Raw genomic sequence first — 25,770 nt, forward strand, 5'->3', positions numbered from 1 at the left:
ATAGCATTTCCCTCAAGCTAGTTTATAGCCAGCCATGGCTCAGAGCTCTTATTCTGTGGTCCTCACCACCCTATCATGATGATCTGTTGTATAAGCTTGCTGAGTGCAGTTTGGTCTGAGATTTAAAAATTCATATTCAAGTATCAGTTTTCATTCTAAAATGGATTTAAACTTGGAAGAAGGGGAACAGGAATAACTGCTATAATATATCTGAAGTACCATTTCTGACATTCAAATACTTTTCTTTCCCAGTTAATGGAAACCTCTGGGACAGACATGCTGAATGATTCAGACAATAGAGCAACAATAAGCCCTTTACATTTGGCCGTGAGTACTGCCTTCACAGCCAACTTGATGGCTGCTTTACTGAAAATATCTGTATGGTTGTTTGACTCAAACAGTACCCAGAACTTTTGGGCCGGGTGTGATCATAAAATTAAACTTCATAACAACTTTTTTTCATTCAGAGACTTCCTGAATGCACTTGTTATGTTTTATTTCGTTTAAAACACAAATAGTGGTCTTTGGGTTTCCGCCAAAGACTACTCTAAGGAAGAGAATATACCTGTGATGTGAATTTTAAAATGCACTGCTCTAATGAAGTAGCCTTAACTTGCTGAGCAGAACTATATTTTCTGAGGTATTTCTACAACTTTTTATCTTGGAGCACTATGTGTTTACTGGTCCCTCAGTTACTCATGCCGTGGAATTTGGCACTGTGATCTGTAATGTCCCTTCTAGCTTAAGATGCCTCTAAATATTTCCTCGTAATGTCAGTCACTAAGAGGAGAAGGTTAGTGAAGTATAACAGTTCTTTAAATCAGTTGTGTGAATGAATTGCTTTAGGAAATTTCAAGCAGGGCCCAATCTTGTTCTTTTTGTGCTGAAAGAAGAATCTGTTTTTGGAACAGAGCATGTTAACAGTTGTTAAGGCTGAGAGGAAGACTGAGAATCAGGAGACTCAGATATAGTCACTAGCTATTTGGGAGATTTCTCTCCCAAATAAGTAAATGCTTATAAGGGTATATACTTTTAGTTAATGAGGGGATCACTACAAGTTCAGTGATCCCTTTGTTTCTTCTCACGTATGCTATTATTTTTTATCATATCCTGCATATCTTCTAACACTGATGCATCTGCATTGAATTTTCTGCCCCTTTCTCCCCACTAATACTTCCTACCATTTTCTGAATAACTAAGGAAGTATGCTGCGGCTTCCTGCTTCCTTGCCCTTTGGGTCTTTGGAAATGCTATCTACTCTCCCACACTTGCATAGGAAATAAGTCATCTGAAAGGGCAAAATCAGCATGGAGAAAACAGCCATTTTACTGTTGGTGGTAAGAAATGAAATCATCTGAGCAGATGACTAGACAGCTTTTCTTATATCATCACCATCGTTCTTATACTATCACTGCCATTTCCTGAGCACTTACTAGGTGCCAGGCTAAACACTTGTTTAAACACTAGTTCTTGAACATGTTATCTCAGAAACTTACTTTTTTTTTTTTTTTTTACTAGTTTTTTACTCTATGGCCATTTTGAATAGTAGTGCTCTATATGAACTTGGCTGTGCTGAATGTTTTTAAGCTGAAGTGGAAACAATTTTGTAACTTGGTAATTAGGATCGGTGAACTGATTATACCACTACTTTTTACATTTTGTATCTCTTCCTAGGAGGTTTCCAGAAATTAACTTGAGGTGATTATTTTTTTTCCTTCCAAACTCTCCCAATCTAGGACACCTTGATGCTGTGAAAACACGGTAGTTTGAGGTCTTAGTTCTTGTCTTTGCACATAGTACATGTACAAATTCCTTGTCTTGGTCCTACACAAGGATATCATGAGGGGCAGACCTCTCTAGCAAATCATTACAGCTTCTTGTCATCCTTACTTTGTGTCTTCTTCTTGTTATAAACTATCCTCTGCATATACTGTTTTTCTCAAAGTTTTTTCTATTAGTAGCATGATTTCATTGACCCAGTGTTGAGGAACAAGATTAAATATAATCCTAGGACAGTAGAGTTCCATAATCTCAAGTTACTTTAATATTTAAGGTGGTTGAAAATCTCTGTAGGTAGTCAGAAACATCAGAGGTCATCAGTAAGGCCCAGAGCAACTTTATGTCTTCCTGGTACTTTCTGACATTTTCTACAAGAAATAACTTTACAGCCCTTTGCTGTAATGTGGGGCCTTCTTCTAGCTATATATCTTTTTTCAGATTTAGCTCAAGTATGGTATAATTTTACATTTTTCAGTTCCCGGTGAAAAGTTTACATGTAATAACAAACTGCTAAGCTGTAGGTCTGAATGGTATCAGAAATGACGTATGAAAGTCCTTTTAGCGACAAAATGGTAATTTGAACTAGAGAGGACATTCCTTGTGTGCCACAAGTGGGTCTTGTTGATTGCTTTGTCTTGTTCACATCTAGTCCAACAACAGTAATAGATGTTCAGTTGACATGTTGGTTTTTGAAATGAATTATGTTTGGAAAGCCTTTTTATCAGAGGCTGTGGTAAAGAAGGGAACTTCAGTCTGACAGACATTTAAATTTTCGTCCTCTGTTGTATAGCACATAGCAGTTACTTAAGCTGGGCTCAGTCTTAAGTATTTTTGTGCTAAAAGATGTTTATTTCTTAGGTACAGCATGTTACGGAATGAAGATAGTCATTTCAGTTTGAAAAACCAGAAGACTCAAATACTAACTTCAGTTGCTGGCTAGCTCTATAATTTAAGTATAGTAAAATTTTATCAGGGAGTTAAGTGGAGCACTGAACTGTGATTAATAGCACAGGCTTTACCATCATAGACTTAGAATGGCAGGTTTAACTGAATCTATGTTACACATTCATTAAATGCCAGGAACCAGACCATTGTATGTTAGTGATAAAGTCACCTGTCATTTGAACATTTATTCTTTGCAGAATACACATTCTCTAACACCATAGCCTACATTTGTTTATTAGAAAAATTTATACTTTTCTGAACTCTTCATAGGCAAGTTTTTCATGTCAAATGTAATAATAGTGTGAAGACAAGTTTGCTTCCTTTATGTTTTATAAGGCATGAGAAGTAAATCTAAATATATATTTTTTTAATTTATATTTTTATTTATTCCTAGGCCTATCATGGTCACCATCAAGCACTGGAAGTGTTGGTACAGTCTTTGTTAGATCTTGATGTGAGAAATAGTAGTGGAAGAACACCCTTAGATCTTGCAGCATTTAAGGGCCATGTTGAATGTGTGGATGTACTCATTAATCAGGGAGCCTCAATTTTAGTAAAAGACTACATTTTGAAAAGAACACCTATACATGCAGCAGGTATGTCAAATATGCGTGAATTTAGTTACCACTTTCCATCTAATATTCTAGCCTTTTTCAGTTTTTGTGTGTATTATACTCTGGTAATTATTTTAATTTTTTTAATTTTGTTTTAAAGATTTATTTATTTATTCATGAGAGACACAGACTAAGGAGGGGTGGGGCAGAGACCTAGGCAGAGGGAGAAGCAGGCTCCTCGCAGGGAGTCTGATGCAAGACTCGATCCCATGACCTGAGCCAAAGGCAGGCGCCCAACCGCTAAGCCACCCAGGCATCCTGTGGTAATTATTTTTATAATGTTGACTTTATAAGGTCAATTGAGGGGTGCCTGGATAGCTCAGTTGGTTAAGTGCCTGACTCTTGATTTAGGCTTGGGTCATGATCTCAGGGTCCTGGATTGAGCCCTGTGTTGGGCTCTGCACTTAGCACGGAGTCTACTTGTCTCTCTGCCTCTGCTCCTCCCTTCTCTTGTGTTCTCTCTCTCTCTCTTTTTCTCTCAAATGAATGAATGAATAATGAAATCTTAAAAAATTAAAGAGATCAAATGATTCTTCTTTCAAAGAAAAGCCAACAGCAAGATTATGATTGCTTTTAAAAAATCATGATCTACCTTAGAAATTTATATATAGTAAATTTATATAGTTGTGTGACTTCTGTAATACTTTATCAACACAATGCAAATTTTTTTACTACTTTTTGATGGAAGTTATTTTGGATTGGTACATGCTTTCATTGAACAGTTGGTGAACATGCTGGCTTATTGCACCAGAGTGCTATGTTAAACATGTAGTCAGACAGGAGTTACAGAGCACCTACTTTATGCAAGATCTATTCTACCATATGATTTTGTGATGTTGTAAATATGTGAAAATGCAAAATTATGTAACCATGTCATTATATGACTTGGTACTGCTGTATTTCAGTTTCACAACTCTATACGAGAATTAGCAAATCAGTATTTATCTTAAATATCTAAGACTGTGATATACTGGAAGAAATCCTAGCTAAGTATTTTTTTTCACATCCAGTAGGCCTCTTTTATATGATTACATTCATTTCACTTGGTCTGTTTTTATAGAGTGATTTTTAAGGACATATTTTAATATGGGTCTTGGACTTCTGTTCCTTTAGGAAACTTGCATTTTCCTAAAGGTAACACCAGCTGTTGCTCCAAAGTAGCCTTTCAGAAACTATTAGATATTCAAGCAGGGCTCAAAACCAAAAAATTTTTAAATGGATTAAAATTCCTAATAAATGTGTATATATAAACTGCTATATGTTGGGATGCCTGGGTGGCTCAGTGGTTGAGCCTCTGCCTTTGGCTCAGGTTAGGATCCTGGGATCAAGTCCTGCATCGGGCTCCCTGTAGGGAGCCTGCTTCTCCCTCTGCCTATGTCTCTGCCTCTCTCTCTGTGTCTCTTATGAATAAATGAAATCTTTCAAAAAGCAAAACAACCAAAAAACTACTATATGTTCAGAATTATGTCAAAAAGCAATCATTTTCTATTATCTTATTCTGAAAAAAATGAAGTTTATATATCATTCTGCAACTTGAAAAATTATGTTGTAACCACAGATCATTTGCAGAGGTGATTTATAAAGCTTTCGTGGAGTGGTGCACACTTAATTGGTCAGTATTGAATCAAGACGCTAGCCAGTCCTTCAGTGGCTGACCAATGTCAGATAGTCTGTACATCTCATCTGCTGGAAAAGCTAGCTGCTACAGGTTATTATTGATGCCTACCTATATAATAAATGCAAACCTGGTTTTATAGATACCTTTTAAATTTGGAGATTGTTATGGAGCACTTTATTCATAAGTCATGAAGAGGACATTGCGATTTTTTTTTTCCAAAAGGGAAAAAAAGTTTTCTCCTATATTGGTATTAGACATGATGTTTTAGGTATTGAGTTTAGAAAACACAAAACTCCTCAGGAGCTACTATGTACTGAGTACACATGGGTCCAATAAGAAGTGCCAGGACAAACAGTTTCCTTCATGCATCCCCAAGTGAGATGCTTCAGTGACAGCTGTTACTGATCACTATGAGAGCTGCTGGCAAAGTGTAGCATATAGATAGGAGTGATTTTGTTTTAATTAATAACTCTTAGAATTTAATATAGCTGTTAGAAGGTACTGTGGCATATTAGGGCACCTAGCTTGCTTTCATTATTTTGTCTTATTTTAATTAGGAAGAACAGTGATAGATATTCCTTTCTGCATCATTATGTGACTTATTACTTTAAACTTCAAATTTTATTGTATTATGGGAAGGATCTGAATTTTGCAGAGGATTAACTTACCTTAAAAGCTTACTGTTTTCTTTAGGCTACTTCTGTTTTATACCTTTGCCCATTTTTTATGTATTTGGCCATATAAATGCCGTCTTTAGGTAGATCATTTCTTCTTATTATACATGTTATCAGTTGAGATTCTTTCATAGTACCCAACTAAAAGGTAGCTTAAATGACAAGTGTTTACCCTCTCACATAAGATGTTCAGAGGTAGAGTCAGCTCCACGATTGATTGATTAAGCAGTGGTGTCAGAACACTCTGTTCTTTTGCCTTTTCAGTCATGGCACAGTATGAGAAGGATTTGTCATTATTGGGGATAAACATATTTCCCACAAGCCCTCAAACTTCTTAGCATCTCAGTGGCCAGAACTGGACCAGCACTCATCTTAAAACCAGTCACTGGCAAAGAACAGAATTGTGATGGACTTACCTAATCACAGTTTCATCCCTTGGCTGAAGGCAGGCCACCTTCCCTTGATCACTCTGCCACCCCCAGAGAGCCAAATAAAATGAGCATTCTATTAGGGCAGGTGGCTGTAATTTACCATGAGGAATTTATATCTATTCAGTTTCACCAACAAAGGCAATAGAAACCTTTGTATGTATGTATTTTTTCTTTGACTATTAAATTCAATGAAACTATCCCACAGTTATATCTAGAAGATGTGCCCTAAGATGGAAATTTTCTATTTTACCATTGTAATTTCTGAAACATTAAAATATCACTTTACAGCAACAAATGGTCATTCAGAGTGCTTGAGGCTACTTATAGGAAATGCAGAACCACAGAATGCAGTAGACATTCAAGATGGAAACGGACAGTAAGTTTTAATAATTTTTAAATTAATTTTAAGATGTGTGTTAATCTTCATACTTTTGCCTCTATTCTAGTAAGTCTCTTATGGTATGTAACTGAATAACAGCAAGTTTAGTTTTCCCATTTAAGTATACTTTAAAGTTGCATTACAAAAAAGCATGTTTAGAAAACAGGCCAGCACAACTGTTTGTTTTTCATAAAGTGGAGTCTTAGGTAGTAACACTGAATCTATTCTGTTGTTGCTCAGGACTCCTTTGATGCTCTCTGTTCTCAACGGGCACACAGACTGTGTTTACTCATTGCTGAACAAAGGAGCAAATGTAGATGCCAAAGATAAATGGGGAAGGACAGCATTGCATAGAGGGGTAAGTAAAAATATTCTCATTGCCTTTCAAAAATTTCTTAGGATCTCATTTTGCCTAAAACTGAACTAGGCTATGTTTATGTTTCTTCATCAGATTTTTACCAAATAGTTTTTGAATAATAATTTTAAACTACTGAAACACAACTTAATCCAGGAAACAATACTGTTGGAACAAAATTTGAAAACCCTAAGTAAGACCTTGAGTAGAATTAATGTCAGTTTTACTTTTTCTTAGTATCACAACTGTTTTCTTATACATTTTTGCCTTCTTTCACCTTTGAAACCTTTCACCTTTTTCTTTTTTATTTTCACAGATTTATAAGTTCTTTATTCCTGTTTTTCATAATACTTGTATTTTGACAGAGTTACTGCTCATGGGTTTTTAAGCCAATTCCAATAAAAATACTGAATTATTCAAAAAATGATAAATACTTTGATGGACAAATATGAGGAATACAGGCTTAAATTTTTTTTAATTAGCTAAAATTGGCAGATAGTACCCAAGATAATATATTCAACTACTTGCAAATACTTTTTCTTTCAGGCAGTTACAGGCCATGAAGAATGTGTAGATGCATTACTTCAACATGGTGCTAAGTGCTTATTTCGAGATAGCAGGGGCCGGACACCTATACACTTGTCAGCTGCCTGCGGACATATTGGTGTTCTTGGAGCCCTTTTGCAGTCAGCAGCATCTGTGGATGCAAATCCAGCCATAGCAGACAATCATGGATATACAGCACTTCACTGGGCTTGCTACAACGGTTGAGTATACAGATACAAATCTACATTAGATGTTGTTAATGTACCAAGTAGAGACAACAAACTATAACACATTCTGATATTTGTGAATATTTATTAGATAACTACAAGATCAGTAGGAAGCTAAAAAATACTGTACTACATAATTTTAGCTTACTCCTATCACTTATCGTGGTAAAGCCAAGGTACTAGTTTGCCAAAGATCTTTTGAGGTAGGGTTTCATTAAATTTGAAATTTTTGCATTTTTAACATACTTTTGTAATGTTTACAATGTCTTTAATATAGTATGCTTGTAGTTTGATTATGTTCTTTTACTTTCTAAGTGTATTTGTATTGGGGAAAAAAGACAGGTAGCAGAAAATAAAAACGCATCGCATTCTAAACTGAAATCTATTTTCTGAGCACATTGTAAGGTAGATCCTTATATCAACTGTAACATGTATGCTTAGCATTTTAAGGGAATAAAATCTTAGAAGATCACAGAACTAGAAATTTGAGAAACTTAGAAACTTTTATGGTTAACTTTGCTGCATGATTAGAACATACTGACCATTGACTTCCAAGAAGATTACAGCTAGTCAATCCATCTATAGGTAGGCTCCCTAACGGTCACTCAGAAATATAAAGCTATGTTTAAGATATAAATGTTTTTTGTTGTTTTTTTTTAAGATATAAATGTTCAAAATGAAGTTCAGCTTATGACATGTCACTAATTAAAATAATTTAAGTAATGAGGCATGTTGAGAGATAATGATTTTTTCCTTGTGTAAGACCACAGATTTTATCATGTTAGAAAATGTTAAGGTGGAACGCCTGGGTGGTTCAGCAGTTGAGCATCTGCGTTTGGCTCAGGACATATCCCAGGTCCATGGGTGGAGTCCTGCATCAGGACTGCTTTTTTCCAGGCCTGAGCCTGAGGAGCCTGCTTTTCTCTCAGTCTTTGTCTGCACCTCTCTGTGTGTGTCTCTCATGAATAAATGAATGAATAATCTTTTTTAAAAAGAAAAATGCTAAGGTGCATTATATACATTGTAAACAGCTTTGTCAAAATTTAGGTTTAGAATCTTAGGAATATGAGGTTTTTAATTCGATTTGAATTTCTTTTTTTCTTTTTTTTTTTTTTTTTTCGATTTGAATTTCATTGTAGCATTTAGATTACTGTTAGTTGTGAGAGCATACCTGGAAAACTAGTTCACAATTCTGACAACTTTCCCTCAAAATATTAAGAAAATTTAAATTGCCTCTTGATATAAATATTGACTTGCTTAAAAAATATAGTATCTGTTCTAAAATCCAGCTGACTGCCTTACCAGAGAGTTGAGGTTTCTTTCTGTAATGTGCTGCTTCATAGTTCTTTGACTGGAGCCATTTTGACAAATACTGTTGAGTTACTGTAAAAGGGAAGAAACCTGAATCTTGCAAAATTATAATTTAATTAAATGTTTTCATAAGTATTTTCGAGATGCAGAATTTTGATTTTCATATTAATCCTTGTGTCAGAATTGAGTTCTAACCTTTTGCTATAAGGAAGTTTTGGTTTCTTCTTGAGAATTGTTCTGTGATTGGGCATCCATCATTTCTGAGTACTGATTGTACTATCAAAACTTGAACAGTAAAATGTATTGCTAATTCATAAGCTTAGTTTAGTCTGTTTCATTTTTACTACCTGAGATCCTGAGCCAGAACAGTTGTGAAGATTAAAAACCTTTGGATTTCAACTTCTCTTTTCTCCTTTTCTACTCAATAAAGTTGGTATTTAATGAATATAGTGAAGTGGCCAAAGAGTAGTCCTGAATTTAAAAAGATACTGTATTTTACCATTAGAATTTGATTTGTTTTTATAATGTAACTTGGCATTTTACAAGTATGAGGAAAACGAAAACCGTCTAATATTGTAGGGAAACACGTACAGATGTGAATTTTATTTAAGAAATGAAACTGGGTTTTTTGGTTTATTGGTTTGTTTTGTTTTTGCCTTTTTGTTTTTGTTTTTAGAGGAGAGGGAGAGAGGAGCACAGGGAGAAGGAGAGAGAATCTTAAGCAGGTTCCACACCCATTCTCATGACCCTGAGATCATAACCTGAGCAAATATCAAGAATTGGATGCTGCCTGAGCGCCACCTAGCCACTCCAAGAAATGAAACCATTTTTAAGCGGACTTTTATTGCTTTGATTCTTTTTTTTTAATATGTCAGTAAGAGTTAACCATTAGAAGAATCACACACTAAGCTATCTTTCTTCAAGCAGAGCATTTAGTTGTAAATACACTACTGTTGTACATGCCCTTTGGAGAGTTGCTATCTATTACAAAATTTATCAGGTCTTTATGGAAAACACTGTTTCTCTAAAATGAGTTCCTACTCGGTTATTGCTAAATTTAGATTCTCTGAGCACAATATGTATAAGAGACAAAACAGACAAAATTTTGCATGAACTACGTGCCTGGTTCCCATTTAAAGATCATAACAGGTATGTCTAACTTCCAGAACATAGCAAATTTGTGATGATTCTGAATTGAGCTGAAAAGAATTTGATGTGTGTTGGCTATATGCAATAAGAGATTATACAGGCAGTCTAATACCATATTTATAGTCAAAACTATTTTATAATTTGACATTCTGAGAATAGAAGATGTAAAATGGTTTTGCTTCCACTACTAATTAGTGTATGGCCAAAAACAAAATTGGAAGCACTCTTAACCAGCCAGAAAAAACAACCTTTCTCTCAAAAGTAAGATGAAATGATGACAAAGTTTTAGAAGAGAATTGGTTATAATACTAAATTTTAAAGTTCACATTTTCAGTTTATGTAATCATTCAATCACAGAACTTAAGAGTACTTACATTATCCCTGTTTCTTTTAAAAACTGATAAATTTTTATGAAGCTATAAGTGTCCTCAAAATATCCCTCTGAAACATGAAGGAGACCAGTTCTATCATCTTTTCATAAACTAGGATGCAAAATGATAAGTTTTCAGCTTGATACAATTATTGGCGGTAATCAGTAGCCCAGACCTCTCTTTTTGGAGTATGCAGTCTACTCGGATAGTATTTCTCAAACCTTTCAGTTTCAAGATCTGGGATTTAGAGCTGTCAATATTTATGGTACTAGAAATGAGAACTGAGAAATTTAAGGATATTTGTTACTTTACCTTAAAATAATAATCATTAAATATTAATATAAATAACAATTTTAGTGAGAAGGATGGCAAATTTCTTTACTGGCTACTTTAGGAGAAGACTAGTTTGCAATGGCATCCCAAGGTTCCCCAGACCCACACCTTGAGAACTATCCTAGGAAAATAGGAAACTCTTAAATCTGTACTGGATAACTTTCCCTGGCTACTTCTTGTTAATGAGTTGACAGTTAGAATTAAAGCAAGGCTTCTCAACCTCAGGACTGTTGACATTTTGGCAAAAATTCTGTTGTGAGGCACTGCTATGTGGGTTGAAGGTGTTTAGAAGTATCCCTAATCTCTACTTGCTAAATGACAGCATTCTCTTACCCCATGGCTAGTTGTGATGAGCAAAAATGTCTCCAGATATGGCTGAATGTCTACTGAAAGGCAAAATTGCTCTAGTTAGGAACCACTGGATTAAAGAAAAGAGCTAACAGAAGATGGAACAATTAAAGGTTTTCCTAAAACTTACCTTCTTTTCCTAGTAAGGAATAAGGATTAAGTTGAGCTAGTATTTGAAAATGTTAGAGTAATTAAAAAGAAAAGAAATATAGCATCACTTTGTTAGCCAAATATTAAGCCATGGAAATAAATGCAGACCTTGTAATAAGAATCTAATTTTTTCCTAAAGCAGGTCCCAAATGACTAATGAAATAAAAGATGCAACATTTCATTTGCAGAAATTAGTATGGCAGTTGAGGCGTTTTAACTAACATCCTGGCTTTGAAAATTAGGTAAAGAAAATCTGAGGTTTAGGCTTTTCCCTGTCTTCAAAAACTCCTGGGTGGCTTATTCGGTTGAGCTTCCAAGTCTTGATTTCAACACAGGTTACAGTCTTGGGGTTGTGGTATTGGGCCCCACATTGGGCTTTGCACTGAGCCTCAACTCTGCTTGAGATTTTCTCTCCCTCCTCCTCTGACTCCTGTGAGTGCACAGTGCACACATGCATACTCTCAAATAAATACATAAAATCTTAATAAATAAATACAAACTGTGCACCCCATACCTGTCAGTAATCTATATACTTGTCCTTCAACCTAGCAATCTCATTTCTAGGAAATTGACTTAGAAAAACAAAAACTTTTTAAAGTACTGGAATATTTCATTACAGCATATTGGTAATATAAGAAACAAATTAGCAATCACTTTGAAATACATAATTAGAAATTAAATTATTTATGATACACTTTAATACTGTGAAGTTTTTCTAAACATTCAAGAATAAGATTTGTATATATGCTATAGTGGAAGGATGTATACAGTTTATTAAATGAAAAACAAGTTGTAGCATTTAAAATTTGCATAAAAATTTTAAAAGGAAGTACATGTTTGTGCATGCAGTTATATATGCTTACAAATTTCCTGGAACTATTAAGTTAATAGTGGTTACAGTCTAAAAAGTAGGGCTGGAGATGGTGGTGGGGACAGGGATGTGTACTTTTTCCCTCTAGACACTACTATAGTATTTGAGATTTTATCATTACCTCATTACTAAAATTAGAAAATATTTACATTTTGAAGTTAATTATGCTATATAAATATACTTTATAGTATGCTATATAAATGACTTTTCAAAAAATGGTATTTCTAACTGATCATCATGAAAAAGAGACTAAATTTTTTCCCCACAAAACAAATATTTATTGTGTCAATAATAAATTTCTATAAAATTACAAGAGGCTTCTGAATTTCAGGTCTTAAGGTTATACTTTGGATTTTAAAACTCCTAGAAAAATAAATAAAAATTAATTAATTAATTAATTAAAATTCCTAGAAATGTGATGTTTAATACATTCAGTGAATAACATTCTATTTTTATTTTTTTGTTTATTTTTTTAAAGATTTATTTATTTATGATAGACATAGAGAGGCAGGCTCCATGCCAAGAGCCTGACGTGGGACTCGATCCCAGGACTCCAGGATCGCGCTCTGGGCCAAAGGCAGGCGCTAAACTGCTGAGCCACCCAGGGATCCCCCATTCTAGTTATTTTTAATCCACGTAAAGTTTTTTCTTATTTGTGTTAGGGATATGTGGATGTAATTGGGCATTTCAGTATCCTTTTATTTTTGGATTTTAATATCTGATCTCATTTACTTATTTAGGTCATGAGACATGTGTAGAACTTCTCTTAGAACAGGAAGTTTTCCAGAAAACGGAAGGAAATGCATTCAGTCCTTTGCATTGTGCTGTGTAAGTAAAGGCAGATGAATCAGATTTGGTTGACTATTTAAGAAATACACCATTGCTGTAAGAGTGATCACTTTGTTACCTTACACAGGATAAATGACAACGAAGGTGCTGCTGAAATGTTAATTGATACTTTAGGTGCCAGCATTGTGAACGCCACAGATTCAAAAGGAAGGTAGGAATTCAACTATGTAGGAAATAGCTTAACTTGCAATAGGAAAAAATTTTAACTACTGGCTAGTGTGGAAGAATTAACAGAGAACCCATTATTAATTAATAGTTGATTTTTATATTTGCAAGTATAAATTGTTATAAAATTTTATGTTCTCGTTATAAAAAGCTTTATTATTTTGATATTTAGTCAGTCTTCCTCTTTAAAACTTGTAAAATGTAAAGGTCCCTCCACTCCCTTTTAAAAGGTATGTTTGTTACCCAAAGATTATTGTTAAAAGTTTTCTAAATAACAGTAAAGGCTGGAGAGGGGAGCCTGCCATTTTGTAATAGGTGCCAATATTGGGTCAGGATTTATTTCTTCAAAAATTTCTTTAATGATGTAATTTGTTTTTAGCAATTTTATGTTATATTAGTTTAATTAAGGACCTTTTATTAGAAATACAAATTACTCCGGCAGAAATAAGTAAATCATTAAACCTATTTGTATCCAGGCAATGATTTTATAGCCTAATATGTAAACCTTTGAAAATTGCTTGTCATAAATTTAGGAATAATTTTTTCTAGAGTATACAATGTACAAATTTAGTGAAGCCTTCCCATTTCTTTTTATTACAGAACCCCTCTCCATGCAGCCGCCTTCACAGACCACGTAGAGTGTTTACAGCTGCTGCTCAGCCATAATGCTCAAGTCAATTCTATTGACTCTTCTGGGAAAACACCTCTCATGATGGCTGCAGAAAATGGACAGACAAATACAGTTGGTAAAGACACTGGTTAAGGCTTGTATTATTCTAATACTGTAATGCTATATTGCTTCTATATGTTTAACTTACGGAAAACTTAGACCCCAAACTTCTGACTCTAAAATTTGCCAGTTATCTCCCTAGTCCTAAGATTTAAAACCCTTAGCCTGCTTTCAACCCATATTTTTATCTAGGACCACACAATGTTTTCATTTGCTCTTACTGATAGCACAGTCTTACTACAGCGAGGCAGTATAGGATAGCGATTAAGACACTGGCTCTGGGGGGCCCCGGGTGGCTCAGCAGTTTAGCGCCGCCTTCGGCCCAGGGCGTGATCCTGGAGACTGGGGATCGAGTCCTACATCGGGCTCTCTGCGTGGAGCCTGCTTCTCCCTCTGCCTGTGCCTCTGCCTTCTCTCTCTCTCTCTCTCTCTCTCTCTCTCTCTCTTTCTGTATGTCTCTCATGAATAAATAAATAAAATCTTTAAAAAAAAAAAAAAAGACACTGGCTCTGGAGTTAGATGGACTGCATATGAGTCCTAGATCTACCGATTAAGTGACCTTATGCCTTAATTTTTTTCACCTTTAAAATTGAGAAAAGTAACCATGCCTACTTTGTTAAGGTTATTATGAGAATATGAATCCAGAGCACTTAACACAGTATTTGGAGTTTAGTAAGCTCTTACAGCGTAAATGTTAGTTGCCATTGTGTCTGTGACTTACAGGATAATATGATGATATAGTGTATATACATTTTAGGTTACAGTATTTTTCTTGTACTTAAACTATCACTTGAGGGATCTTGTTGCTTTATATCTTTATTTCTCTACAGTGAGTTTATTAGTAATCTGAGTGTTCATAAATATAAAACCTGATGTAATTTTTCCTCCCAGAGATGCTGGTTAGCAGTGCTAGTGCAGATCTGACTTTACAAGATAACAGTAAAAACACCGCCCTCCATTTGGCTTGTAGCAAGGTAGGTACACGTTTTAAGGGTATGTTTTCATTGTTTATATTAATAATGGCATTTTCCCCAAACTTAGTAAAGTTTTTCTACTTTACTAAAATGAACACAGCTAGAGATAGAACCTCTCTAATGATGACTGACATCAGATTTCTTGAGGGGAAAAAAAAAACACTGACATGTTAGGCACCATGATGTATGAAAATCTCCAATGGGCTAAGTAAGTTTTGGAGTGTAAGCCTAAATTTAATTTTTGTCTTCCTTTAATCTCTCCAGTCTTAAATATTCCTTCCCTCTCCCCTGACCCTACTCTACCAACACATTTGAACAAATATTCAAGGTATTATTAGCTAAGAAAATTCATGGCATATATATGGTAATGTACATATTGTTTGAATAAGAGTTGAGGTTTATTGAGTTTATATATTTATCTTTAATGATACGTAAGTTTTTAAAAGTTATTTGCCATAATTTTAGGGTCATGAAACTAGTGCCTTGTTAATACTGGAAAAGATAACAGATAGAAACCTCATCAATGCAACCAATGCAGCCTTGCAAACGTGAGTATTTTCATGTCTGGTGTAAATCTTGTGACCTATAATTATAAGTATGATTCATAGTTATTTTTCTAACATGAGACCATTGGAATCAGTCTCAGCCACAGAAGCAGTTAAAAAGTAAAGAACTGTTTTTATAATTGACAAAACTCATCACAATTAAAAGGCTTATTATTTAAAAAGGTTTTGTACTGAAACTTTATATTGAAAATACTGTGTTTTTTCCTTAATCTAATTACATAATTTTTTGTAAGAAGATAGTACTATTCTGTGTGTTTATGGAAATCAACTGGAATAATATGTTATTTGACTCTAGCAATAAATGAAAAGCTTGATATGTGTCTGTAAACTAGAGAGAGTTCAGAAAGAATCAAGTTCTTAGTGTGACAGCCATCTTTCAAGTGACCTCTTAGATCAAAGTCTCCCATTTTTCTCTCCCAATTTCTGTTTGCTATTCTACTTTGAGTCTTGGCTTAAAAAAAAAAACAATTTTATAACAGTTCCCATTCATGTATCAATCAGATTTCTTGAGGGTCCCAAAACTAGTCACCTGTAAATTATTTTCAAAGTTTATTGAAATTTGTGCTATTGCAATTAAAGTTTTTTATTATATATATACTTGCCAAACTCATTTCTTAAAATAAGAATGCAGTTTAGTTATTAAAATCTTTTTAAACATTGAATCTTAGGAGTAAACAAAAGGTATTGGTGAAGGTGAATTGCTTGGGCGGGGGCAATGCTATGGTCACGCACCTTGGCAAGGTTTGATAGTATACTCTGCACATTGATTTTGTTGTCCCTCATGTCTGTCTTCATTGCTCTTAGGACTGAATGCCTCAATTTTGTATTTTTGGATCATCACAAGTTAGCAAAAAAGCTCTTTAACCAGAATTGAGAAAGTGTGTGTGTGTGTGTGTGTGTGTGTGTACATGTACATGTATATACTCAGAGCCACATACCTGTGTGCATGTACATTTATAATATTTTCCCCCCCTCAGACCTCTGCATGTTGCTGCCCGAAATGGGCTGACAATGGTGGTTCAGGAACTTTTGGGGAAAGGAGCAAGTGTGCTTGCAGTAGACGAAAATGGTAAGTAGTTCTGTAGTTTCTTTCGTTAACCTGGATTTTACTAGAGGCTTTTATCTTTTGATCCATATTTGAAGTGAAGAAATGTGGGTATTTTATATTGGTCAAAAAGGAGAACTGAAATAAACATTGAATCATACTTTGGCAAAGTGGATAAGGGTAAAAAAAAAATAAGAAAAATCTATGTAACAAATAAACTTCTGATTTCACTAACTTTGGTTTAGTGTTATCACCTTCATTCATCTTAGTATTCAAAGAATTTGTTCTGTCAGCAAATACTTACCAAGGCCCTTAAGAACCAGGTTCTTATCTAAGTTAATCTTCCCACTATCTGGATCCTATTCCCTTTTGCCTACTTACAATTCTTCATTGTTTCCTGTAATAAGGACTTTTTGTAGGAACCTTCCTAGATTATTCCCATGCATATATAAACATTATTTCCCTCATCTTAAAATCTTCAATTAATCTAACTACTTCTGCAACTACTGCCATATTTCTTGATCTTCCCCTTTGTTAGCATAATTACTCAAGTGTTGGCTCTCCTGCTGTCCCCAGTTCTTCCCCCCCTTCATTCTCTCCTGAGGCCCCTCTGGTCAGACTTTTGCTCCCACCACACAGCTATACTGTCCTTAAGATCACCAGTGATCTTCATGATATTGAATCAGTTCTTAGTTCTCATTGTACCTCGTGTATCAGAATTTGGCACAATTGATTATTCCTTTTTCTTTTCTTTTTTTAAGTAGGAGTAAGGGTTTTAATAAAGAATTTAAAATATACAGGAATAAGGGAGTAAGTGGGGATGTGAACGTTGCAGTGTGGCATAGCAAGTGTCCAATATTTCCCCAAACAATCTCTATATTTTTCTTTATGCTACATACTGTTACATAGATAAATAGGTATAGATCACTTTAGGTCAGGGTAAGAGAGGAGTCTTAAGAGTTTGATTACAGTACCCTTCTATGGGTGAATCCAATCTGCCTTCATTCACAAATACTTGGTTCCTTCAACTAATAACTGGGGGAGGGTCCGTAGGGTGCTATTTTAATGGTTGGATTAAGTAATAACCAAATTCACTGGAATTGAAATATGTTTTTTATTTTATTTTTTTTAATTGAGGCATAATTGACATGCAACATTAGATAAGTTTCAGGTATATACTTTTTTCTTTGTTAAACTTTGTTTACTTGACTTTTAGGACTTTACACTTTCTTGGTTTTTCACCCTATATTACTAGTTACTCCTTCCTAGTTTCTTCTGCGAAGTTTCTCCCTCTTCTCCCCCATATCCTTAATATTTAGAGAGCTGTAGGACTCCATCTTTGGTTCTTTTTGCTTTCCCTATCTATATGTAGTCCTTTGGTTCTTTGATACTACCTATATGCTGAGAATTTCTGGATTTATATCTCCAGCCCAGACCTCTCAGAGTCTATATAGAGATGTGATCCATTTACAGATCCAGCTGCCTAATTGACAGTATTGTATGAATATCTAATAAAAGCTCAAACCTAACCTGTCCAGAATTGAACTGACTCTGTCTCTTTTCCTGCCAAGCCTGTTCTCCCCACAGCCTCCTGATCTTAAGTTGATGACAATTCCGATCCTTATAATTACTCAGGACAAAAACCTGGGTTGTCCTTGACTCGTCTTTCTCACATCCAGTGTATAATCCTTCATATACAACTGATGCACCTCCAAAGTATATCCAAAATAGACCCACTTTTTCTATTCTTACCACCCTGGCCTGGATCCTTTTAAAATATGAGAAGATACTAATTTAAATCTCCCTTCACTTACAGTGATCTTCAAGGCCCTACACAATCTGTTGCCCTATTACCTCTCTAACCTCATCTTCTACTCTTCCTTCTCTCCATTCTATCATGCCAGCCCATGCTCACTAGGAATGTATATGTGCATTGTGATTCTTTGTTCTGGCTTCTTTTCCCTGCCTGGAACACTCTGTCCCCAAGCAAGTCTTTGACTAAATCCTTTAACTGTTTCAAATCTTTACTCAGGTTTTATCTTCTCAAGCCTATTATATATACTACAACCTGCTACTGACCTCTACTATGGCATTTTCAGTCCTTGTTACCTGCTCTTTCCTTTCTTCTTTCTTCTTTTCCATAAAGCTTATCTTCTGTATGTAATTGAATTTTTTATTATGATTGCGTATGTCCCCCAGTAAATGAATATAAGCTCCATGGAGAAAGGGACTTTCTATCAGTTGCTTTCACTGTTATATGCTAAGTACTTAGGAAAGTGCCTGGACATAATGAGTGGTTATTTGTTGAGTGACTGTGCCAAGCACTATGCTCAGTTCTGAAGATAGGATGTGACTAAGACCATCTTCTTCCTTAAATGGAGAGGAGTATAAACAGGCTACTACAACACACTGAAAGTGGTTCATTTGGAGAAAACTTAAAATGCTGTAAGAACACATAAGAGAGTTCAAACTCTTTCTTACAGGATCAGGGAAGGCATCCCAAAAATGTGGCTTATAAGCCAAAATCCAAAGGACAAATAAAAAAGTGGGGAGAGAGCTTTCTAAGCAGAGAGTGGCATATTTAGAGAGAAAACACAGGATATTGTAAATATTGGAGTTGTGCCAGAGTCTCTTAAATCAAATGGCAAGGGATCGGTGCAGTAGGAAGCTAGCAGTTTGAGGGGAGCAAGATTAGAATGGGAAAACAAAGTAACATTTACAGGTGAGAGAAGGTGGTAACTAGAATTATGGTAGAAGCACTGAAGATGAAAAGATACATGTTTCTAGAGATCTTATGAAGGAACTCAGTGAGACTTTGTATGGGAATAAATCTCACACCATCTGGCTTGGAGTGCTGTGTGGATGATGGAAATGCTTTTAAAATTGGAATGTAGGAGGAAGAGCTAGATTCATTTGGGGACATGAGAAAATTTCAGTGGAAACCCCAAGTGGATAATGGGACATACGGACCTAGAGACCAAAAGCAAGATCTAGGTTGGATATAAAGATTTGGGAACCATAAGAATGTGTAAGTCATGAAATCCAAAGAAGTAAATGATGGCATCTATAAGTTCAGACTCATATAGCTTTTTTTTTTTTTTTAGAGATTTTTTTTTTTTAATTTTTTACTTCTTTACGGTAGTTACACAGAGAGAGCTATAGAGAGGCAGAGACATAGGCAGGCTCCATGCACCGGGAGCCCGACGTGGGATTCGACCCCGGGTCTCCAGGATCGCGCCCTGGGCCAAAGGCAGGCGCTAAACCGCTGCGCCACCCAGGGATCCCCTCATATAGCTTTAAAATAAATTTTCATTATCAGCAAATTACATTTCTAGAGATACAGTTATTACATATAGATTAAAATGAACAGCCTAAAATGCTAACCTTAGATGTTTGGCCACATTATGAGACTCTGAATCATAAGCTAATACTCAAATTTTGTTGATCATTTTCAATATTTTATATAGATTTTTCCTTATAAATAAACAGAAGGGATAATATAACAAGATAAGGAAGGTCATCTGTGACCACCTGGGTATCTTCTAACACACTTTGCAATGTGAGAGAGTAATCAGGGTCCAAAATTGACAAGTCAAAGCCATATATTTCCATGGATTTTTCTGGAGGAAGCAAAATATTTTATACTTGCATGAGTTAGATTAGACCCTTGTCTTCAGGCAATTTGCTTCTCTTTTATCTTTAACTGACCATATCAACTCCATGCAGAAGAGAGGAGCCTGCTTTCTGTCATATTCCAACTATATAACACACCTGCGATGCTCTTCTCCCCCTACCTTACTCTCATTCAGGCATCATGACCTGTCTAAGGGGTTGTTCTGCCTACAGAGTACAACAGGCACCCTCAGGCTTTCAGAAGATCTCTTGAAGTGTGGGCATTGAAGCACTCTCCTCATTTTAAGTAAACAGGTTTAATTTTTAAAAATGCACACCCTTCAGTCACTCCTGCCAAATTTTCAGGGGCATCAGCTGTTCCCTTTGACTCTTTAAAAGGGGGAGATTTAAGAAGGGAAAAAAAAACATTTCTTCTTTCTCAAGGATAACATGGCATGGATAAAAATATATAGGAGAACTGGAAACAGTTAAAGGTCTAGTAGTTAGAATGGGTAATCAAACCATGGTATAATCACAGTAATGGAATGTACAACAATAAAAATGAATTGACTACAGTTATATACAACAACATGGATAAATCTTGCAAGCATAATGTTAAGCAGAAGAAGCCAGATATAAAATAATACATACTATATGATTCCGTTTACATTTGGTTCAAAAAAACACTGAACCGTAGCATTTATGAATATAACTAGAAAGGAACTCATAGCCATGATTACCACGTAAGTCAGGATAGTGGTTACTTTTGTGGAAGAGAACAGGGATAGTGATTAGTAAGGTATGCTGGTAATATTCTTTCTTAATCTGAGTAGTGATTACGTGAAGGTTTGTTTTTTGATAAATCATTTAGCTATGTAAAAAAAATGTGACATTATAAAATACATACAGTTTTCCCTTGAACAACACAGGTTTGAACTACATGGGTCATTTAATACATGGATTTTTTTTTTAATGGTACTATAAATGTATTTTTTCTTATGACTTGTCTCTAGCTTTATTATAAGAATACAGCTTATAATACATACAATATGCAAAATATATATTGTTTTATGTTATTGGTAAGGCTTCCAGTCAACAGTAGGCTATTAGTAGTTAAGTTTTGGGGAGTCAAAAGTTATACACACATTTTCGACTATGCAGGGTTTCATTCCTTTAGGCACCCTCCCTGTCCCCCCACCCCTACATTGTTCAAGAGTCACATATATGAGCGTAAAAGCTAAAGCATTTATATATATAGCAATAGGGAAAAATGTATCTAGATATGCAATGGAGAAATGAAGCTGTAAGTTAAAACTTCTAAGACATTTGCTGCTAGAATTCCAGTTGGGGGTGATCTAAACTTGGCATCATATGGTGTGCTCTCACCATCTTCTATTTCACTTCATCCTCAAGACAGGGTCTTGTACCAGCCAAGGTAACAAATGTTTACTTACTCAGTTTGTTGATACTTTGTGGTACCTTAATGGTAAGATCAGGCTTCTAAAGAAAGGAAGAGTTGAAAAGGAAACATTGGGTTTTGACTTAGGAAATAAACAGGTAAACTTTAAAAACTCCTGTTTTTCATCAGTGTTCTGTGTCCCTTAGAGAAAAGCTGGTCAACAGCCAGATGCCATTCATTCAGTGAACATCTTTGATCACTTCTGTGCCTCATTCATGAAACTGTACACATTTAGATTTCTCAGCATGTAAGCACTTAGTATAACTACAAGTTAACAGATTCTTCCACCACTCTGAAGGAAGCTTGATCAGTCTGAGGGTTTTTGTTTGCTTGTGTTTTTTCCATTCTAGCTCAATATCTTCTGTGAATTCAGGTGTATATGGATAAGTTTTGAGATCTTGGAGAAATCATCCATCTCTGGGCCTCAATTTCCTCTTCTATAATACAGTGTGTGTGTGTGTATATATATTCTCCCACCTCCCACCCTAGAACTTTTTTCTACTGTTGGGAAATTTCTGAATCATTCTAATTAAGCCAATTTATTATAAGCCAAGTAATTTAAACTGTGTCTAAAATTGAAGACCATTAGACTTATTTCCTTATCTCAGGATGTTTAATTATTTAAATTTTATTTTTAATTCTAGGCTATACCCCAGCTTTGGCCTGTGCTCCCAATAAGGATGTGGCTGATTGCCTAGCTCTCATTTTGGCCACCATGATGCCTGTCTCATCAAGTAGCCCTTTGTCATCCCTGACATTCAATGCCATTAACCGTTACACCAACACCTCAAAAACAGTCAGCTTTGAAGCCTTGCCCATCATGAGGAATGAACCTAGCTCCTATTGCAGTTTCAACAACATTGGCGGAGAACAGGAGTACATATACACTGATGTGGACGAGCTCAATGACTCTGATTCTGAGACCTACTAAGAGGCTGAGCCAGAGGTCTAAATGAGGAGTTCTGACACTAATGCTTCAGATTGTGCTTTTTCAGGAAAAAAGGCACTTTCTAATTCACATACAAATTCAACATGAGAAGAAAGAAAGATCGCAGAGTGAGCAAATATGAGAAATGTGATGACATTAGGAAGAAGAGTTTTAAAGGCAAGTTTTGCAAAAGGAACTTCTAGAATCTTGAAATAGACTTGACCAGAGGAAAACACTTTGATGTCAAATTACTTTGTGGAATTGTTTAATTTGGTTTTGCAGTGCCAGGAATAATTTGAGACACTGCACCCTAATCTGCTTATACAAGCAACACTATTGTAAAAGAAGAGATAAGGACACTAGATTTAAATTTTACCAATAAAACTACAACTAAGTTTAAGGGCAATAAAAGTTTGGTACATTAGGCATTATGTGCACAGCAAATTGCCAAAGGACCAAGTAACTTAAAAGTTTTTTTAATAGAATGCCATTTTGTGGAAACAAGAATAGGTGAAATGAGACATTATCTAAACCAAACTTTAATATTTCTGAAAATGAAGCTGAGATTTGGTTTTAAATGTTGATTTTTTTTTAAAGAAAACATCTGAAAGCCTTCGAATACTGTATTAAACCATGAGAGAAAGCAGATGTATTTTTACATTTTTTCTTTTACATAAAAATTTAAAAATTCCAACTTTTATAATATTAGAATTAAAAACCAGCTGGCTGAGTGCAGTCAGGGTGAAAATACTTGTGATGTAGACATGAGCTAGATTGGGGTCGGGTGGTTGTTGACCAGTTTTGAATGGTTTAGGTTTAAAATTGAACTATTTTTGTTTGAAAATGTAAAGAATTTCCTAGAAGAAAATTTCATGAAATCAGAAAGTAGATTATTTTCACCCTATTGCAGCTAAGTGGTCCTGGGGAATGGAATTTTCGACCTCACTACTTTGGATGGTACACCTTCATCACTTATGTTACTTTTGTGCCTCCACAATGAATTGGGGGATTTTATTTTCACTGTTTAGTGAATAATCAAAAGGAAAAAAATCCCTTATTATTGGTAAGTTAGCATCATCAGGCCTCTTGGAAGGCATTTCTCTACTGGGTCCTATTCAAGATTTAAATATGCTACTACTTGAGGAAAAAAACAATTGCCTGCCGAATTGGAAGACTGCCTTTCAAATAACAGAGAGAGAGAGAGAGAGAGAGAGAGAGAGAGGGAGAAAGGCTGATCTTTAGGCTTTTAAATAACAATTTATATGGTTCTGCTTTTACTGTAACTGTCACTTTCCCAGTAAGAATGATTTCACATATGTAGGGGGTCTTACAGATCTGGGTCAAGTTCCATAAATTTTCACAAAATGATACCCAATTTCATTTTATCTTTTTGTATTGTGAAACTGGAAACTTTATGACATTGTAAATTTCAGCTGGTTTTTCTGAATATAAAGTGTGAAAACACAGAACAGTATTTTGATCTATTTGATAATTTTGTGGGGTTTTTGAAGAATTAATGAGCATGTACATAGAAATAGTGACTGCTTGAATACTGTATTTACTTGCACTCTTTCAGTACATCAAGATTCCTGTATATTTTAGAGTATAATAAAACACAGATGTGAGTTGTATTTAATGAATAATGTATTTGTATCTGTGCATATTACCTAAAAATCTATAAAGTTTCTAGGGCATTGACTACTAGATTTTAAGCATTTTTTTCTAAAATATTTACAGAAATTATAAATGTAATCCTTCATCTTTTCTTTATAATATAAAGAAGTCATAATGGACCCTTCCTAATTATTAATGGTAGGAAGGTGAAATTTGCATTTTAAAGACAGTGGACTACATTTTCTATTGTACCTTTTGAAAAAAAAAAAAAACTCAAGAGGATTCTAAAAGTATACATATGTGTGCTTTCTCTTTCCTTTTAGGAATTCTCTTCTGAATTCCCTGAGGGAATTTTCTAGAATCTCAGAATTGAAAGAGACCTGAGGTTCATCCAGTCTAACCTCTTAACAAATACAGGAGTCCCTTCTACAAGGGTGATCTTTCCACCTTGAACACTTCCAGTGACTCTACCTCACCAAGCAGTCCATTCAATTGTTGAGCAGCTCTAACTGTTAGAAAGGTCTTCCTTAGATGGAGTTGAAGCCTCCCTCCCGGTAACTTCTGTCCTTGGGCCCGGGTCTGTCCTCCAAGAGAACATGAACGTTGGAAGGATGAATCTCACGCCCTCTGCCATGTCTTCTCTTTTACAGGCTGTTTGACTTATCTGCTGAAGTGATTTCCAGAAGGACTCATTAAACACAGTTAGATTACCCATCTAATGAAATCCAAGGTGTAGCTATAAAGTAACAAGCTGTTTTTAACTTATCCTCACACATGCCAGAACTTAGATCTTGTATCACTCTATATAAATGAGGCTATTACTGAAAATATTTGTGAGATGGTCCTTTCAATTGCTTGCCCACTAGGAAATCTGTTTCATTGCTTTGTGATCGCATTTTGTGACAGTCTGTCCCCAGCTTGATCAGCCACTTCATTTGGTCTGCACCTAATGAGGGGAAATCCCAAACTGCTGGTCCAAATAGTATTTGAGCAGCCCTAGTATTGTTGGAGTATGTACATGGACAACTTCAATGAATGAACACAGCAGCACAGTAAGTTCCTTTATAGTTACACCTTGTATGTCAAAAGCATTCAGGCCCTGCTCTGTAGTGGTTTTTATCCTCATACAGAATAGAAAAGCCTGTTTGCTTTTTTAACTTCTGCATGAAAGATGACATCTGAAATATCTGATGTGTATTATAGTAATACCAGCTTCTGCTCTAGAACTACTTTGGGGGAAATGGTCGTAATAGCAAATGACTTCCTTTAACAAGACACTCAACTCAAACAGTGCCATTTAGTTCAGGAGATCTCTAAGTGTAGCTGTCATTTTGGGGTTTAATTTGGCTTATATTGGACCTTTTAAATGAAATAAAGGTTTTTTTAATGCAATAAATCAAGTGTCTTTCTTTTTTACATATAAACTTCTTTATCTTTTAATATCTAATTAGTATTCTAACTCATTTTTACCTTTCTTAAAAACTTGATGACTTCTTGACAAAGCTGTTTTAGAATTTAGATGAAACCTGAGTGGGCTTCTCAAATGTATTAGTTCAACAAATATTTATTGCTTGCCTACCATATACTTGAGGGTGGGAATGGGCAGAAAGTGAGCCTAGAAGCTGTGTCCTCTAGGAGTTATAGTCTCATCATGGAAATGCATATACCTGAAAATAGAAAGTATAAAATTATAATTGAGGTACAGATGAACTGCTAAGGAAGGTCAG

The 25,770-nt window shown here is 35.2% G+C and overlaps 1 protein-coding gene across 14 annotated transcripts in view; it reads left to right on the plus strand.

The window, feature by feature from the left end:
* The window catches only part of ANKRD28 (ankyrin repeat domain 28), a 192,946-nt gene extending 167,507 nt beyond the window's left edge, over positions 1-25,439 (plus strand). For 12 of the 14 annotated variants that reach the window (XM_072726806.1, XM_072726807.1, XM_072726801.1 and 9 more), the window contains 12 exons: positions 253-327; positions 3,119-3,320; positions 6,350-6,437; positions 6,681-6,798; positions 7,342-7,561; positions 12,842-12,929; positions 13,018-13,101; positions 13,716-13,861; positions 14,737-14,819; positions 15,285-15,367; positions 16,363-16,454; positions 22,146-24,065. In XM_072726806.1, the coding sequence (XP_072582907.1) occupies positions 253-327; positions 3,119-3,320; positions 6,350-6,437; positions 6,681-6,798; positions 7,342-7,561; positions 12,842-12,929; positions 13,018-13,101; positions 13,716-13,861; positions 14,737-14,819; positions 15,285-15,367; positions 16,363-16,454; positions 22,146-22,432 (1,566 nt within the window). In that variant the 3' untranslated portion in view covers positions 22,433-24,065. Of the gene's footprint in view, positions 1-252; positions 328-3,118; positions 3,321-6,349; positions 6,438-6,680; positions 6,799-7,341; positions 7,562-12,841; positions 12,930-13,017; positions 13,102-13,715; positions 13,862-14,736; positions 14,820-15,284; positions 15,368-16,362; positions 16,455-22,145; positions 24,066-24,366 lie in introns of those variants that run through there. The other 2 variants (XR_011995261.1, XR_011995262.1) reach the window with 1 other exon arrangement.
* The last annotated feature ends 331 nt before the right edge of the window (positions 25,440-25,770 follow it).

This window comes from Vulpes vulpes, chromosome 11 (assembly GCF_048418805.1).
Source record: "Vulpes vulpes isolate BD-2025 chromosome 11, VulVul3, whole genome shotgun sequence".
NCBI lineage: Eukaryota > Metazoa > Chordata > Mammalia > Carnivora > Canidae > Vulpes > Vulpes vulpes.